The following is a 20,207-nucleotide window of genomic DNA, read 5'->3' on the forward strand; positions in this document are numbered from 1 at the left end:
AACCAGACAGAGATAAGACTCAACCGGCATCATATAGACCAATTTCCCTTCTTCCAGTCTGGGGCAAAATATAGACAAAATGATAACAAAGAGACTATCATTTTACTTAGAGAACAATAATTTACTTAGTGCAAATCAATTTGGGTTCCGGACTGGAAGGGGAACCGAAGATGCGATTCATTATGTTGTTTCTTTTGTCGAAGAGGCAAAGAATGATAAGAAGCACAGCATCGGGGTGGCTCTGGACATTGACAACGCTTTTAACCACGCAAATTGGATTATTTTAAAGAACGCAATTAATAAACTTGCATTACCCGATAACTTAGTTAAGTTGATTTTTGACTTTTTAAATGATAGGGAAGTCATTTATAGGGATGACTCGGGCAAAATTATCTTTAAACGTAGTATAAATGTGGGAGTTCCTCAGGGATCGTCGCTCGGACCAGTGCTCTGGCTTGTGTATGTCAATTCAATTTTTGACTTTTTTGATTGTCTTAATTTTAATCAATTTCAAGATGTGGATCCTAGGGATTGTCGTGTCATCGCTTTTGCCGATGACCTGATGCTTTTGTTGAGACACCCAATTCTCTATCGCTTTGACCATTGGCCACCTTTTGCCTTTCAGAATTAGCAACTTGGGCCGAGAATAACAAACTTCACTTTAGTGATAGTAAGACACAGTGTATTACATTCCCAAAATCCCCCCAAAAGTTAGGAAGGCTGCCCAACATAAAGATGAGCCATCAACATACACAGGCCATCAAAAAGGTTCAATTGCTAAAATATCTTGGCATTTATCTTGACCCAGGTTTGACCTGGATAGCACACTTAAATCAGGTCAAAGAAAAAGTGAGCAAATTCAATAATTTGATCAAAAGGGTGGCCAGGGCAACTTGGGGACTCAAACCAAATATCTTAAAAACGATCTACCTTCGGGCAACGAAACGGATCATACTCTATGCCGCCAGTGTCTGGTACCGTAACACCACAAGGATTAATGATAGACTTAGGTCAATCCAACGTACATCTCTTATTGTCATTACAAGGGCCTACTCCACCACCAGTACCGAGGCCCTCCAGATACTGGCGGGAGTTAAACCCATTCATCTGAAAATTATTGACGACACCTGGTTTAAGAGGCTACAGTGGGAGTACAGAATGGAAGACTACGATATTGAAATAAGAGAACTTCTACGATATACTAAAATCGAGAAAAAACCTGATAGAATTCATCCTTATTTATATGTTTCCGTTCCCTTTGGTAGATCAATTCCAAATAATCAGGGTGTTGAAATTTTCACTGATGGCTCACGGATGGAGGTTGCCGAGGATACTAAAAACATATCTGAACAAAGGACAGGACTAGGTGTTGTTGTTAGGAATAAAGGTAAAACAATTGATGCGACCTCCATCAGAATGAGCAATAACAGCAGCGTGTATAAAGCCGAGCTGATGGCGATTAAAACTGCCCTAAATTGGCTTGCAATAAATAATTATCCCGATGCGACAATATACTCCGATTCGCTCTCCTCGTTGCAAGCTTAAAATAATCCAAAACCTGTGTCCCCTTTGGTTGAAAAAACCAAAGAACTCTGGCAAAACAATATCAAACTCAATTGGGTAAAGGCCCACATAGGAATAGATGGCAACGAGGAGGCGGATAGAGTTGCAAAGGATGCCATCAGTCTCGGTAGTATTACTATTGAGTCCCCGAGCACCATCGCCCAAGTTAAAACAATGGTCAAAGATTACACAAATAAGAGATGGAAACAAGACTGGCGGGATTCTGAAAAAGGTAGACAGGTTTATAAATTTATAAAAGACCCAAAACATAATAGACTGCAGGCAAACTTTATTTTAACCAATTTTTAACGGGCCATGGAGTGTTCGGTGACCATCAAAGTAGACTCTTTAACAAATCCCCGGCATGCAATTATTGTGGTGAATTTCAAAATGTTGATCACTTGATTTTGTCATTGCCCAAGATTCCGAACACTCCGTGGAAATCATTTTCAAAATTTAGATCAAGTTCAATGCTTTTCAAGCTCGACCTGCAGGGGTATAATTAAATCCATCATTAAACAAACATTGGAGGATATTCTAGAGGAAGTCTAATAATGATTCAGAATCCACGGCCTCTAATTTGGGTGTCTCAACCGTATCATGTTTTACTATTTTATTATTTATTTTTATAAATTTACTAATTTTAGACTTTGAGTTTTTAAATTTTTAACTATAGTTTTTTTTTGCTTTTTTTTATTTGTCTTGGCCCGGTTATAGGTCATGTTTTTAACTACTTAGTCCTTTGTATTAGTGTATGTTGTTATTATGTTTCTTTTTAACTTTGGGACCTTTTTTATCGTTCCTTCTTGAGATTTTAAATTTTTTGCATTGTATTCTTTTGATTTTTTTAAATGCGTAAGGGATCGTATTGGATTTTAATCTATTTATTTATTTTATTTTTTTTTAATGGCTCAGTTTTGGCAGATGTCATTGAGGTTATTCTTTTTTTGTGTTGTTACTTGTAATGCTGTATTTTTTTCTGTCGGGCTGTTGCCACTGACATCTGTGATTTCAAGTTTCTGTGATTTTATATAATTTCTGATGTTTTATGTGTGTATAATATATGTTTTATGAATCTACACTCGTATGCCCTTAAATAGGGCAGGTCGAGTTATGAATAAACATATGTTAACCTGTGGTTTCTGTAATATGAAATATGTTGGACAAACTAGTAACTCACTTAACATTCGAATTAATCAACACCGTTCTGATATTAACAGTAATAAGACTATCAATAACCTGGAATTGAATCATTTTAGAGTACATAAATTTAACAGAGTCAAAATTAATATCTTAGATATTATAGAGGATTTAGATTTAAGACTACAGAAAGAAAATTACTACATGCTTCTATACAAAACAATTCTGCCGTATGGCTAAACGACACCTTCCAACATACACAGATTAACTATAATAACTCATCAACTTATTCCCTTTTTCATATTAAAGATAAGCGTACAAATCGAGGTAAACGGGGTTCAAGAAGTAATAGAAACTCTCTTAATAGTGACAAATTAAATATAAAATTTCTTTCTAATATGGAAAAAGACTTTAATAAACAATATAGTATTAAACCTATTAAAGATTTTGTCTTCTCCCTTAAGAATTATGAAACATATAAGTTCTACGATCTTATTATTAACTTTTCTTTCATTAATTTACATTTCAAAATTCTTTGTTTCGATCTTATAAAAGCCAAAATGAGCAAAATTTTGCCTAATAATAAGAAAAGTTTAGATAATTTATATTTCGTTATTAACTTCAAAATCCTATTTTCGATAAGATCAAATTTCACAACATTTTTGAAAATTTTAAAGCTTTAGTTCCATTAAAAGATTTTAACATAATTAAAAGTTTTAAATATAACAAATCTCTTGGTAGAACCATTTTTAACTATAAAATAGCAAAAATTTAGGGAGTATTAATATATCCGATTATGAATGTCACTGTGAGGAGGATAAATATTTTGATTTTGTTGATAAACATCATAAACATATTATCACTGGTAATTTAAATATTATAGAAAACTTGGAACTTAGGAATTTAATGATAAAAGGCACAAAATTTAGACCCATTTACCATATATCAATCAATAGGATTCTAAAATACTTTCTTAATGATCTCAATAGTTTTTGCTTAAAGATATCAAATAGATTCTCTTTACCTTTAGGTATGCTAACAGAATGGAAATGGGGAGTTTATTATTACTTTAAAAACTTTATTTTCAATAATAAGGATAATTTAAATGAGAATAACAATTCAACAAATTTTTCTAATATTGTTCAATCAATTAAGCAACTTCAAAAAAATTTTGTAATTACTCCCATAGACAAAGCTAACAATAATTATGCTATATTCTGTAAAAAATTCTATGCTGAACTTTTAAATACGGAATTAAAAAATAGTAAAAATTTTGAACTTAGTAATTTTTGTCTCAATTTTTAGGATCAATTTTTGTCTTTTTAGTAATTATCTTTACAATGGAAGGGATATCTTTCTTCAAATTAATGGAATACCACAGGGATCTAATTATTCATCTCTCTTAGCTAACTTATTTTTGCATTATTATGAAAAAAATTATACTCTGAGTATTAAATTTGTTTTTAGATATATTGATGACTTAATTATCTTTAATTTCCAAGATTTTACTGTTTTATTGAGTGATATATACCCTGAGGAATTAATCTTACTTCGTAATCATGATGATAATATTAACTTCAATTTTTTGGATTTGGGTATTATGAAAGTTGAAAATATCTGCTTTGTTGATTTATACGATAAAAGAAATGATTTTAATTTTAATATTAATAAACTAGTTACTTGGAATTCTAATGTTTCTAGGAGCATCTATTTAAATACCACTTTTAATGAAATGAACAGAATTAAAAGAATATGTAGTAATATTTATTTATCCAAAAAACAAATCGATAAACTCTTTCAAAATCTGATAAAAAACAATGGATACCCAACTAATGTAATAAAATTTTATATAAAATCATTGAATTAATCGTATATTTTGGTGGATATATTTTCTAAACATTTTTTTTTTTTGTTAATTTTTATGATTTTTCCATGTGCAAATCCATTTCAGGCCAAAATTCATTGCCAAAATTATTTACTAAATAATTTCTTTGTTAATTTATATAATTTTTCCATGTGCAAATCCATTTCGGGCAAATCCGTGGTTAGAATTATTTACCAAAAATTCCTTTACTAAATAATTTCCTTTGTTAATCTATACAGTTTTTCCATGTGCAAATCCATTTCGGGCAAATCCGTGGATAAAATTGTTTGCTATAAATTTCTTTATTAATTTATACAATTTTCCATGTGCAAATCCATTTCGGGCAAATCCGTGGCTAAAATTATGTACTAAAATTTTTTTTTCTTTGTTAATCTTTCCATGTGCAAATCCATTTCGTGCAAATCCGTGGTTAGAATTATTTACTAAAAATTCCTTTGGTAAATCTATACAGTTTTTCCATGTGCAATTCCATTTCGGGCAAATCCGTGGATAAAATTGTTTGCTCAAAATTTCTTTATTAATTTATATAATTTTCCATGTGCAAATCCATTTCGGGCAAATCCGTGGTTAAAATTATCTGCTAAAAAAATTTTTCTTTGTTAATTTTTCCATGTGCAAATCCATTTCGGGCAAATCCGTGTTCAAATTATCTATTAAAATTTTTTCTTTGATAATTTAAATAATTTTTCTATGTGCTAATCCATATTGTGCAAATCCGCGGCTAAAATTATTAGCAAAGCAGGCAATTTATGTTTCTCTTTTCTATTTTATATTTTTTCTTAAATAAACATCTATCTTCTAAAACTATTTATGATCAATTTTTAAAATTATCCAGTATAATATTACCTTGCGCACATCCATTTCGGGCCCATCCTTGGTAACTAACAAATCAAAACCCAGAATAACAAATCACTTCAGTAGTGCAGTAAGAACGACACTTTAAAACCCTCTTGTTACACTCAATTTGAGCTTTTGTTTTCATCTTTTGTTTTCATATTTTGTAATCTGGCAATCTCTCTGCGAAAACATATTTAAATCATTCTTGAAAAATAACAGTCCATGTAAGTTGTTATGATTTTGCTACTCGCTTTATAGTCCCCCCTTTTTAATGTTTTTTCTTTTTATTTTATGATCTGTTTTTACATGTTATTTTTACTTTTTATGATATTTTTTTATGTAGTTATTTTATAAAAAAAAATTTTTTGAGTGCTCCTCACACTATTGTATTAATAAATTTTGCTTTGGCTTTATTGATACAATATCAGAAAGCACTCTGTTTTGCGGATATAATCGTGTGGGCTGAAGAAAAGATTATATCTTTTTTTTCCGGCTTTTTTTCCGGTTTTTTTATTAACAACTCATTTTTTTTTCTTTTTTTTTTTTTTAAATAAAATGTTGTTATATATATATATATATATATATATATATATATATATATATATATATATATATATATAATAAATAAATAAATACAAGAAAACACTAAGAAAGTTAAGAAAAACAATTGCAATTTATGTTTCTCTTTTCTATTTTATATTTTTTCTTAAATAAACATCTATCTTCTAAAATTATTTATGATCAATTTTTAAAATTATCCAGTATAATATTACCTTGTGCACATCCATTTCGGGCCCATCCTTGGTAACTAACAAATCAAAACTCAGAATAACAAATCACTTCAGCAGTGCAGTAAGAACGACACTTTAGAACCCTTTTGTTACACTCAATTTGCGCTTTTGTTTTCATCTTTTGTTTTCATATTTTGTAATCTGGCAATCTTTCTGCGAAAACATTTTTAAATCATTCTTGAAAAATAACTGTCCATGTAAGTTGTTATGATTTTGCTACTCGCTTTATAGTCCCCCCTTTTTAATGTTTTTTATTTTTATTTTATTTTTTCTTTTTATTTTATTTTATTTTTTCTTTTTATTTTATTTTATTATCTGTTTTTTCATGTTATATTTACTTTTTATGATCTATTTTTATGTAGTTATTTTATAATAAAAAATTTTTTTTTTGAGTGCTCCTCACACTATTGTATTAATATATATTGCTTTGGCTTTATTGATACAATATCAGAAAGCACTCTGTTTTGCGGATATAATCGTGTGGGCTGAAGAAAAGATTATATCTTTTTTTTTTCCCGGCTTTTTTTCCGGTTTTTTAATTAACATTTCACTTTTTTTTTTTTTTTTTTTTTTTACTTATTATTTCCCACCCCCTTTTTTTCATTTGTCTATAATTTTTCTTTGTTTTATTCTTCGCTTTGAACTTATATATATATATATATATATATCTAATATAAGGGCAACAACCCCTATATTTTGGTGGATTTATTTGTCAAGAAAGCAGGAATAATGAGAACATATTGTGCACAAGATTTTATTTACTAAATAAATCGTGAAGCCGAAGTCACATCCCCGCTCTCCCGGCTGGAGAGGGGGGGGGGACAAAGTTCCAGTCAGATCCGACGGAGTTTAGTTGGTAAACATTATACACCAAAAAGTCACACTAAAACCTTGCTCCTGCATTTTATAGGATGATTTTTAGTTGTAAAGAGGCCCAGTCATATGCCTTTTTCTGTATTCTTACGCCTCATCAATTTATTTATTACTCATAGCAAATCGTTTAATCTTTCCTTATATGGAAGTGAAAGATCTTAAAATAACTTCTCTTTTGAAGTATAAATCTAATTATTATTCATTGGCATGTTTTTAGCCTTGAAGTCCCAAAATAGAACTTCTACCCTTATCCTTTACTAAAGATATTTTATGAAAAGGAATGAAGCTTTAATGCTTTTATTAATGCAAAAGTATTTAATTTTTGTATTACATATATATATATATACTCTATAACAAAAAAAATCGATGCACCAAGAAGGAGTTGTCCGATTGAAACGAAAATTGGTGGATAGGAAGACAATGTACAGAATAGTAAATTATTAAAACTTCAAAACAATTGAATAATTTATTACAGAGTTACAGTAAAAAGTTCAATAAGGTGTTGACCCTCCTCTAGCCTGGACACAAGCTGCCACACGGCGTGGCATAGACCGATAAAGCTCCCGGATGGTCTCTTACGGTATTTACTGCCAAATTCGATCCAATTGTCGAACGAGGTGATCAACATTTCTTGCCAGATGCAATCGCCTTCCCATCATATCCCAGACATGCTCGATGGGAGAGAGAGCTGGTGATCTGCCAGGCCAAGGAAGAGTTTAACAAACTTGCAGACCGTTCATAGCAACACGTGCCGCATGTGGTATGGCATTGTCCTACTGAAAAACCAGCCCAGGGCGCTGCAAAAAGAAACGGTTGCAAAACAGGTCTTAGGATGTCGTCGACGTACCGCTGTGCAGTAAGAGTACCTCTAATGACGACCAAAGGGGTCCGGCTGTCAAAGGAAATGGCACCCCAGACCATAATGCCTTGTTGAGGGCCGGTGTGGCGTGCAATAGTGAAGGCAGGATCCCCCCTCTGCCCTGTGCGTCTCCAAACACGTCTTCAATGATCGTCAGGATACAGTTGGAAGCGGGATTCGTTGCTAAAGACTACGCGTCCCCAGTCGGCATCATTCCATCCTGATCGAGCATCGAGTTTGCGCGTCTTAGTGCGTTCTTGGTGCGTCGATTTTTTTTGTTATAGAGTGTATATATATATATATATATATATATATATATATATATATATATATATATATATATATATATATATATATATATATATATATATATATATATATATATATATATATATATATATATATATATATATATATATATTACGATATATTTTTATCCAAAGATAAATACTATGCAAAATTTTATTTTTAGTATATATTCATTATTTTTTATTGATTAATTTCATGATAGTCGAAAAAAGTTTACAATCTAAGGTATACAATTTTTGCACTATTTTAAAGAATGCAATTTTAGATTGCAAAATACAAAATTTGAGCAAAATCCGTCGAATAGTTCCTCAGAAATCGAATTTTAAAAATACGATTTTTTTCAAATGATTACAAAAAACATTATTTTCATTTATAAATAAAGTTTGGTCAATAATCTAATCTTATTCCGTTTTTGGGAATAAGGGAAATCTGAGTAAGTACAATTGGTCTATTAGAGTCGTGATATCTCGGAAGTGTTGGCCTTTCAATGAGGTGAACCGGGTTCGAATCCAGTCAATGGCTGGTTGATTCGAATTCCGCACAGGCTTGCACCAGTGCTGACGTAGAATTCCTCAGTGATCGATGGATCATGGGTTAGAGTCCCCTTGCGGTCATGCTAACCCTGGGAGGTTTTCGTGGCTTCCCTCGCCATGTAACGCAAATGCGTGTTAGTTCCATCGAAGGCAAATTTCTCTCAATATTCGATTCAGGAGTTCCCTTCTTCTGGATTGGGTTCAAAATTACAAGGCTACATTGATATCAGTAAACTCAAAAAAATTGGGTCAGCTGTTCAACGTCGGTTATAAAATAAAATAAATAAAATTTGTCGAATAAATAGTTCGAGAGAAAAATGTTTATCCCGGTTGATTAAAGGGAAAAATCTAAAATGTTAATTACATATTACAGTGAAATATTAAGTGGGAGAAAGAGCGTTTAGTTCTGAATAATAAATTAAGAAGAAGATTAAAATGAGAAATAACATAAAAAGATAAGTTGATACACCCCCTTCCCAAAAAAATTTTAGTTATCATCTAAAAAATTTTTAAAAATTATTTTATTCGCAAAACTTTCCTTTAGTTAGCATAAAAATTTGCAATCTTAACGTACTATCAATATTTAAAAATAATATGGATTACAAAAAACATATTTTTAAAAACGAGATAAAAATGTAACTCAATGTTGTTAATTTAATACACAATATGCTGCATATAAAATTTTGTAGAACTACTGAACAAAATATTTTTTTTTCTAGAATAAATTTGATAGTTATTCTGACTTATAAAATTTAATAGTTATTCTGACTTAAATATATTGTACAATTTAATATAACAAAAACGACATTAATTTTCGGTTCACCCAATAAAACTACCAATGAAAATTAATTGATCACTAAAACTTAATTAATCACTAAAACTAAAAATAAAAATTAATGTTAAATGTCTCGACGTCTTAAAAATAATGCAAAAATTTATCGCTTTCAAGAAATTTCAAAATTTTATAGGTTATTAGAAAAAAAAACTAAATACATTAATATAATTTTTTACTCGGAAATATTTAAGAAAGTTGAAAAATATTACTATTTAAAGACAACAATAGTCCCCCTTATTCCTGTTCTGAAAAGTTTAATAGATCACAACACTAGAAATTTTTGATAATTCCTCAATTTGGAGCAGTTTATGACTTTAAATTCCGATTCCGTCTAAATCCGATATTTCAAAGAGATGGAAGTTTAAGAGTACCGAGACATTTTAAAGAAGCGAAGAACATTTTCCTTTATTGTAAAATGGAAGTACTGTGTCAGGTCAGGGCTGTTATTCAAAACTATTTTTATCTGTCAAGGGCTTTTATTGCTTTTTTGAAAGATGAAAGCAGAAAGGAGTCGCGTAGCAATTATAATTTTTGTAAGCTTTTTTATATGCAGTACGTTTATTTATTTATTTTTTTTTCTTCTTAATCACAAAATAATTTTTTATGTTAAAAATTTACATTTTTGGAAAATAAAATTAATATTTTACGCCAAAATAATGAGATCTAGCTTCCAAAATTTTTTGAAAGGGGATTTAAACCCTTAAACTACTGTAGTAGAGCGCCGATTATCCGAACTGCTCGGGACCGAACGTGGATCGGATAATGAAAATTTCGGATAATTGGAAAGTTGTTTAAAATCTAGTTTAAACGATTATTATTTATGCACTAACTACCCTTCTCACTCTTTCCAGGCTTAGGACTGGCAGTACTATCTAAAATAGCTCTGGCATGTTTAAAAGTATTTTTTTATTTTTTATTTTTAAATATTTTTTATTTACTTATTTACTTTTTTTCATTTTGAATTTTTTAATCATATTTCAGCTTTTTATAAATTTTTTTGTTAATTACTGATTTTACCACATTTTTCTTTATTTTCCATTGCAAAAGAAATCCAGCAAAGACCTTTGTTTCAAAGAAGATACTCTTTTTTTAGCAGCCAATTCCCTTATTCTTTTTAAATAAATCAACTGAACTGGATCAACATCATTTTGACGTTCTAGACCAGTGGTTTTCAACTGGCGGCCGGCGAAGCTTTTTTGTGGCCCGCGTACTAAAATATATTAGTTGTCGTGTTTTTGCGGACAATTTTTGAACAATATCTATGTGGATTTAAAATACTTTTCGTTCGTTTATAAAAACCTAATTTCTTTGTTTCTGTGAAATTTAACATACCAACGGTGCAAAAAAATTTATTTCTCAGGTCTTGCATCGAAGAAAATATTTATTCAAATGCAAAAATAATAGTGTATGTTGCTCTTTTTTATTTCGTTTTTTTTTTTGTATTTTGTGAATATAATTTAGCATGTGCGTATCAGAAATTTTCTAGAAGAAATTATCCAATTTAACTTTTTGAAACCACTTATTTTGGACGAAATTACTTACATTTCTAATTTTAAAACGCACAAAAGAGAGTTCATGTTTTCTTTTAAATTGAATATCACATGAGCGAAAAAGAAAAAAAAAATTTTTTTTCGTATGCTCGAGAACTTTTCTTGTTGATAATTCCTAATAAGTAGAAAAAATGTAAATTTATCACGGAATTAAATTTAAAAGAAAAAAATCTTGCCACTAAGCTTCTGATTAAGAGAAGATTCAAAATGATACGTAACAAGTATTTGTAATGCTTGTTATTTTGTTTTTGAATATAAAAAAAAATTGATAAAAATCTGACAGTAATATTTAATGCTCTTTCAAACATAAAAGAGTCCTATAAAAATTTCGATAAAGTTGTGGCCCGCCATTTGACTGGTGATTTTAATTGCGGCTTGCAAGTTGGAAACCCCTGTTCCAGACTGTCAAAATGAAGTTCGCATTCTTGGAAAATAATTTTCTGTTGAAGAGGGCTAAAGGGGTATGTAGGTTTAACTGTATAACAATACATGTATGTATGGCTACTATATGAAAACTGCTAAAAAGGTTGCAAATTAAATATGGTCATCAAATGTAGTGGATATTATTTATTATTCCAAATTTAGAAAAATTGTCGATAAGTTAAAAAGTATTCTAAACTTTAAAAAAAAAAAAAAACGAATTCAGACATAGTTCGGATAATTGGACGTTCGGATAATAAGGGTTCGGATAATCGACGCTCTACTATAGAAATCTTTCAAGGCTATGGAAGAAATTAAAGGCGTAAATTTTTTTTCATATTTTGTCCACTAGATGGTGCTCAAACTTTATAGCTAAAGTGTTTTTCTTGGTAAGTTAAACATTGTATTTGTGCTGCCATCTAGTAAAGCTAATATGCTATTTTATATAACTGCAATTTTATTGTAAAACTAAAAGAAATGCTAAATAACAGTAATTTTATTGTCAAACTAAAAGAAATGCTATATAACTGCAATTTTATTGTGAAAATTAAATTATTTAATTAAGTTTTAAGAAGTTTTGGTTTTCTATGTTTATTGACGATAAAGAAATCTGTTTTAATCTAAAGTAATAGTGCACATGTATGAGACATTAATTATTTTTGAAACATATCAAAATGGGGGGGAGGGAATAGTTGTAACATTTTGTGGTAAATGTATTATTACGTTTTACTCCCCCCCCCCCCCTGTTCTCTTATGTTTCTCAAATTTTCTTTTTATTCATTCAAAACTAAAACCATAAAACTATTCAATTTATAGTTACAGTTAGAAAATTTAACACTCAAAGTTTTTTTTTTTTTTTTTTTTTTTTTTCGCTTTTTATGTCTTTAAAAAAATTTATTAATAAATTTTATTTAAAATGAAAGCTTTTATGTTTTAAAATGTTTTCAACTTGAATTATGCAGATTATATTTTTTCTGAAATAATAATGACAGAAAAATTAAATAAATTAGAATAAAACAAAATATAGGTATTAATTAATTTACATGGCCTTCACCGTCTCGTAAAAAGTATTTATAAAGTAACAAAATGTAAACTTAATATTTGCTTCTTGGTATTATAAATTAGAATTAAAATTATCTTAAACAACACTACGCATTAGCCATCAAAATTATACAGCATTAGTAATTTCTCTAATTTACTCTTACTTCACTCTCTGTAATGATGTGAGAAAAATTCTACTCTTTTATTATTTGAAAACCACTTAAACTTTAGCGGACTACTGTAACTTCTTATAAGAAATTCATTTATCTAAATATGTTAAGTGCTCTATGGATTAGATTTCAGGAGTAAAAAACAAACTGACAAATTTTAACATATTATTCCGCGAAATTTTTGCTTTGGGAATTTAAATAATCTAAGCAATCAAAAGTAAAAGTGAAGGTTCCACCGAGATTTGAACTCGGATCGCTGGATTCAGAGTCCAGAGTGCTAACCATTACACCATGGAACCCTCATCTTCCCATGCCGGGAATCGAACCCGGGCCGCCTGGGTGAAAGCCAGGAATCCTAACCACTAGACCACATGGGATCGGTCAGATAGTGTAAAAATATTTTATTACTATTCAGGTATTTTTTTAAAAATTTATTATTGAATTAATTGTTCATGGTGATAAACTAAGTTGTATAGCATACGAATTAAATAAATTATTTATAAACCATGGATAAATTATTTATAAACCATGTTATTAGAGATCCATTTATTTTTTTGAATCGTTTATTGAACTGTTCATTGTTTTATAGATTTTTAGCGCCAAGTTAATCTTAAGAATGAGGTGTTTCAACAGATTGCATGTTATTAGATATTCCTTTAAATATGAAATATTGAGTATTATTTCTTTTGATGTTATTCAAAATCAAAAAACTGAACAAAAGATTTTTATGCAAATTTACTTACAATTTTATAAAACAAAATTAGTTTTATAACAAATGAGTAATTTTTTTGTGCTCTTTAACGTTGTCTACCTTAGTTTGTTTGTTTGTTTGAGTAATAAATGTTAAACCCCTTAACGAAGTTCTTAAACAAAGGGAGCTATACATTTTTGACTTGTAAACTAATTAAAAAATTCCAATTTATCTTGTTTTGTATAAATCAAAAATGTTATGTTCAAAATTATGATGAAAAAGATATATTTTAAGATATCGTGACAGATACCTCTAGACCAGAGGTCGCCAAAGTGGTCTATATAGACCCCCAGGGGTCTATTTAACATAAGCGGGGGTCGATCTGAGTCAGGGGTCGAATGGGGGTCGATCCGAACCGGAAGGGTCGATTGGTCGATGGATTATCAGTATTTTTCAGATATGTGACAATTAGAAATAAAAGAAGACTTGGAAATATATACAGGTAATCTTCAAAAATTGAGCGACGATTTTAAACTGCGTTTTGTTGATTTGGAATACATTGACATCCCTGATTGGATTATTGTGCCATTTTCTGCTCAAATTGAAAACGTGGACATCAACCTGCAAGATGAGCTTGCTGAATTATTATAGGGATTTGAAGCAAAGATGCTTTTTAAAAATTTAACACTAAGCAAATTTTGGACAAATATAAATATAATGCAAAAATATGTAAGACTTTACGAAATAGCTCAACCTTTTATGATAGCATTTCCAAGTTCCTATAAGGTTGAAGCCGGTTTCAGTCACGTAAATTCAATCTTAATTAAGAACAGAAATAAATTAAATGTTGAGTTTCGAGGGGATTTAAGATTAAAATTGACCAATTTTGAACCCAATATAACAAACCTTCCAAAAAGAAAAAAAAACACCAGGCACACCCATGTCATTGATTAAGAAGCAATAAATCCGTAGTTGCTTTACTAACTTATAATTACTTATTATTTCATAAATATTAAGGTATTTATATTTCAACATTAATATATTTTTCTAATAACTATTGTTGCACTATGTACTATTACTTTAATAAATGTTCAAAATCATAAAATAAATGTTCAAACACAGTATCTAATAGAGTTTTATTTTAATTAACAGAAAATTACTTTTATGGGGGTCGATGGAGATTTCGAAAAATTATGTAGGGGTCGATGATCAAAAAAGTTTGGCAACCCCTGCTCTAGACCAAAACATCAAACCAAATCTGTTTTTACCAATCCCTTCAAACTTGATTTACGATTATAGGTTGCTGATCACTGGTTATTATTTTGTGGTGATCCAAGTCAGATTTTATTGGTTTTAAACCAACAGGCCAACATTAATGCTGATGTTCTAACGAAATATGTTCCAACGAAAGTACGAAATTTCTTAAATACATTACTTTAGTAAAACATAAAAATAAACATTTTTTAGGTGTCCCATTTACTAATGTACATTTGTAAGGCGTATTTTTTAGAGTTTTCTTAGTTTGCTTAATTCTTTGCATATAATAAATTCGTATGATCAATAATATAACTCATGCTAATGCTTTGTTGAATATGATTTTCTAAATATTTTTTACTTAAATCAAAAAAATACACTCAATAAGCTTCTTAAATAATAGTTAAATTAATTATAATTTTGAATTAAATTTTTTTGCGTAATTAAATAAAGATTTCCCATAAACAGATTTCCCATTAACCTTTTTTCTTCGCTTTTTAGCACTACGCTTGTTTTATTTTATTTCAATTCATTAATATTATCAATATTAATTAAGCATTAGTGTCAATAATAATATCGTGGTTTTTACGGCTTCCCAAAATGAATAAGTATAGTTTCTCCATATTTTTGCTTTTTAGTACTTAAGTTTTTCTTATATCAATTAACATATTACTGACATTAATTAAGAATCATTGCCGTTAATGATACTATGGTGATTTCTTAGGGTTCTTTTAGATAAATATATTTACTCCATTTCTTTTTCTTTCTAGTACATAGCTTTTTCTTTTATTTCAATATGCATACATCGCTCATTTGGTGAAACAATGACGTAACTGCAAAATCAAGTTACGTCATTGTTTCTCCAAAAGAGTGATATATAGAACACTCTATTCTAGCTAAAATATCGAAAGAGATGTTAAAAAAATAATAAAAAATTTAATAAATAAAAAATGTATCCCTTTTTTGCCATTGGTCGCTGTTTTTCAAAGGAAAAATAATATATTTTTCATATCGCTCATTTTTTGAAATTTTCATCGAAAATTTTTTTATATTTAGTTTTTTTTTAAAAAAATTCTGTTTATTAAAGCTTTTCTGCTATTTGAGTGTTTCTGTGTATATTGTGCAGTTGCAATAAAGTTATAGTGTCCAATGATACATACAAGGAGATGTTCACAAAAGTGGCATAAACAATAAGACTTTGTTCTGAAGATGGTAAAAACCATAAGAAAATGATTTGTTTTACAAAACAACAAAAACTATGGGAAATCTTACTTTTTTATAGAGTGAAAAAACTATACGAAAACATGGTTTTTCCTAGGACCGTAAAAACTTCATATGGTCAATACTGCTCTGAACCATGCATCTGCACAGAATCTTGCTCACCCTACAACAGTGCGCAACAAATAAAATTGCATCTTGCAAATAAAGTTTGACGAAAAAAGAGCTTCATGCTAATATATTTTTCTTAATGTTTGTGTTAGGGCACCACATAATGAATAAAATATGCTGATTATTTTAGTCTTTGGTAATTATTAAATAAATTTCTTTAAAATAGATTGTGTAGATAATTGCTTATATTTTCTTTCTTTTTAATGAAAAAAACTATCTTATGAACCAAATGATGCAATGCAATAAATTTTTAGTTATTTTTTGAACATTTGTTATAAACTTTAAAAGTATTTGTACTCATGTTAAGTAAAGGAATATATGAAGTACAGAGTGTCTTTTAAATGTACAGAGAGTTCTTTTAAGCTGTTTTAGTTCTACTACTTTTAAGCATTGTTCGACAACAAATTTATGGCTTAAGGACCCAATGTATGGCATTTGAGAAATAATTACCCTTTAATTTTTTCAGGCAATTACACATATTTTTATATTTTTTAATCAAACTTCCTTGTTGCAGATTTAATAAATAATATAAATTTTTCACCTAAGTAACCTAATAGAGTGTAATTAAATTTTAAAATATAATAAAAAGTAGCCTTACAAAATGTAATTAAGTATAAAAAAATCTTTAGGTGCTTTTGTAATAAATATGTAAAACACAAGTACACAAGTTTGTTCATTTAATGGTTGAAATGAATAATATAATGTTATTTTTTGTAATTGTATATATGCTCTAATACCTTAATAGATTATTTTTGAAAAATCGCTTGCATGCATAAATAACAAATGATGCATTTTTTAAACTAAGCTAGATAACATTAAATTTACATAAAAAATTATGTTTCATGCCGTAACCACTCTCCTTTCCTAAGATATATGGGTGATTTAAATAAAATTTTAAAGCCATAGTGATATAGACAAAATTTCATAAGATTCATCTTTATTTTGATGATGATATCGATAAAAAAATTTAATTACACAATAAATTAAGATTACATTACACATATCTGTAAAAAGTAATTTTTAAGATATGGAAAAAAAAAGAATCATATTTTTCAGTTAGTTGGTCTGTTGATCATAAAAGCAAAGTATTACAAGTGGTGAACTTCAACTTTTTTTTTTCCTGTGGTTTTTTATAAAAGAGTTTCATATTTAAATCTAAAATAATCACTCTTTCAAAAAAAGAAGGGAAAAAATTAAAAATACATAAGTTAACAATCGAACTCTATACGAGTCAAAATAAAATTTATTATCTGTTATATAAAATAACTAAGCAATAAATAAATGCTTTTAGAGGGAGGGATGAACCTGATACTTTAATAAGTAATTATCAACATTTGGCATCAGTTTAGTAAGGTTTAATCTCAAATCTCATCAGTAAATGACAGGGCCGGATTTAAGCTTGGTGGAGCCCTTATAAGTTCAATTCTATTTCTGTACACCTAAATTAAACTGTCATTATATTTTATTGTTGAGTATTAACATTATATTTTTTAAAAATTTGATATTACTTTATTGTTAAATATATTAATTGTGATGAGACTATGAAGATAATGTAGAACCTTTCTTTTATTGCACATATTTTTTGAACGATAGAAAAAAGTTACAACAGAAACAAATTTTAAGCACAGAGTAAAAATTTGGCATGCTGGAAGGGCCACTACATATTTAACAGAGTTTTTTTTAATTTCATTTTGAATATATTTTATTTGTAATTTTTAATGTTTTTTGCTAATTTTTTCTCAATTTTTTTTTCTTTACGATTCTCAATTGTTCACGATTACCAATGTTTAACTCGGTAGCCTTGTAATTTTGAACCCAAGCCAGAAGACAAGGAAACTGCTGGATCAGTACCCAGAGGTATTTCTTATGAGAACTTGGAGGACTTTGTGACCCCAACAGATTTAACATGCGCCAGTCACCATTTTATACATGGGTATTCTTCTGCCGGCTGGATTCAAACTCCAATTCTCACGAACACGAGTCAAGAGTCCCATCAGCCAGGCTATCCCGCCCACATTTATTAATTTATTTTATAACAGTCATTGCACAACCAACCCAGTTTCGAGTTTACGACTACTAATATTCAAATCCGTAGCCTTGTCATTTTGAACCCAATCCAGCAGTCCCTGGAGCAGGTGAGGGCCGTTATATTAATACTGTTTGTAAAAATAAAAATAACATTTCGTAAGCTGATATTATTTAATTGATGCTTACATTAAAAATATTTCTTCATTACTTTTGCTTTCTTTTTAATTGTTTAAAGTACATTTGTTAAATTTTAGTGCAAGAATAAAAATTGTCATTATTTATGTAAATTTTTGGCTTATATTTTTAAGGATTTATTAAAGGGTCTATTAAATATCAGAGAGAATAAATGTAATATGGGTTTGAAGTATCAGCTCGTCTCTTTGTGTATAGTGGCTAGGATGTGCAAGAGCAGCAACCAGTCAAAACGAGCATTCAACATATCAATGAAACACTCTAATGCTTTATATCAATTAGTTTCAGATAATTACAATTGTAGAATATGGAATGAATTTTATTATGGAATGAAATGTTTTAAAAGACAACTATCTGCTAATGTTAAACATTTTAATCAACGAAAAAACAGAACCAATATTGGGAATAAATGTATTATTTTTAATTACTGATAAATTTTGTGACAGAAAAAAAAATTAAAGCCTGATAGATTTCAGAATTTTAGAAACTCCTTCTAGTTTTACCAATCAAATAGTTTTCGATGTCTTTCATACCACCTGTCTCATTTGTGATTCAACATTATCATTTCTGTTTCGTTCTTACCTAATATTAATATGATTGCGACAGTTAATTTGCATACCTCTTTTACTAAATTTTTCGAGGAGTTTAAAAATATAATATTGAGGATTTTAACTGAAATTTGCTTTTTTTTTTTATGCCTCTTTCATTACGTCATCATCACACCTACACGCAACTGTCTGCTCTAAATAATGCTATATAAAATGAGATTGCAAAACAAACATGTGTAGCTATTTAAATTCATATTCAAAAGTTTCGGAATTGACAATTTCAGTCATTTTAGATATTTTTAAGTGCTATTTAAAACTGCTGCATATCACATGAAAGCATTGAATATAATATATCATTTGTACACTTTTAAAGTAAAATAAAAGCAAAATTCTGATCCTTAGAAACAGATATTAAATAGTCTGATGATCGAATGAAGGGGTTAAAAAAAAAACTTTTTTATCTTTTAAACTAAAAAATTTATTTATAAGTAATTTATTAATACTTAAATTGCTTGAAAGATTATATGTTTCCTTCTAATGACAAAGAAATTTATTTTTATTCAGTCATTTATTTATATTTATTATGTCCGATAATGCAGAAAAGAAGCATCTCATGGCCCCAAGCTACAGCTTATACGTAAATCCGGCCTTGGTAAATGATCCCCAATCTGATTCATTCTTTTTTTGTTAGGAGATTGGCAATTAAATTAGAAATGTTTTAAAACATTAAGCTAATGCATTACTATATTATTTCATATTTTTAACGAAAGCTGCTTATTATTTCTTGTAACAGCATATCCCATTATTCAATATCACGAATATTTCGTTTTTTTTGTTTTTTATACTTATTATTTAAAGGATAAATACAGAAAGCATCACTATTAAAGTAAAATAGTTGTTCCATTTTCGTTAAGATTAAAACTTCTGCAAATTGCTCATGATAAATTTAATCATCCGGGAGTGCAAAAAATGATTAACTTAATAACGCCTGTTTATTATTGGAATAACATAACTTCAGATATAACAAAATTTTGTAAACATTGTCATACGTGCCACTAAATAAAAAACCGCGACAAAAAAATTTGGATTATTGCAATCCTTACCCCCTGTTAATCAGTCATTTGATTTACTAGCAATAGATAGTGTTGGTGGATTAAATTACTATAATTCAACAAAAAAGTATTTAACTTTAATTATTTACCACCTCACAAGATGCATTTGGGCTTTTGCGTCAAAATCCATTAGTTCAGAAACCTATACTAAATTTTTACATCAAATTTTTCAAAATCAAATAGCTAA

At 29.0% G+C, this 20,207-nt stretch overlaps 1 protein-coding gene and 2 non-coding genes across 3 annotated transcripts; 1 reads left to right on the forward strand and 2 right to left on the reverse strand.

The window, feature by feature from the left end:
• Positions 1–735: 735 nt before the first annotated feature.
• LOC107447277 (retrovirus-related Pol polyprotein from type-1 retrotransposable element R1) lies at positions 736–1,545 on the forward strand. Its single transcript, XM_016062151.4, has one exon. It carries the CDS (start codon positions 736–738, stop codon positions 1,543–1,545), a length of 810 nt encoding a protein of 269 aa, XP_015917637.4.
• An 11,488-nt stretch (positions 1,546–13,033) lies between these two features.
• On the reverse strand, positions 13,034–13,105 carry TRNAQ-CUG (transfer RNA glutamine (anticodon CUG)). Its single transcript has one exon. It is a non-coding gene; the product is annotated as a tRNA-Gln (tRNA).
• Positions 13,106–13,111: 6 nt separating this feature from the next.
• Positions 13,112–13,183, reverse strand: TRNAE-UUC (transfer RNA glutamic acid (anticodon UUC)). Its single transcript has one exon. It is a non-coding gene; the product is annotated as a tRNA-Glu (tRNA).
• Positions 13,184–20,207: the final 7,024 nt, after the last annotated feature.

This window comes from Parasteatoda tepidariorum, chromosome 10, assembly GCF_982258835.1.
Source record: "Parasteatoda tepidariorum strain Cologne lab strain chromosome 10, Ptep-v5.0, whole genome shotgun sequence".
In the NCBI taxonomy this organism is placed as follows: Eukaryota; Metazoa; Arthropoda; class Arachnida; order Araneae; family Theridiidae; genus Parasteatoda; species Parasteatoda tepidariorum.

Coding starts and splice junctions, on each gene's coding strand:
- LOC107447277 (XM_016062151.4), top strand. CDS start 736: ATGAGCCATCAACATACACAGGCCATCAAAAAGGTTCAATTGCTAAAA.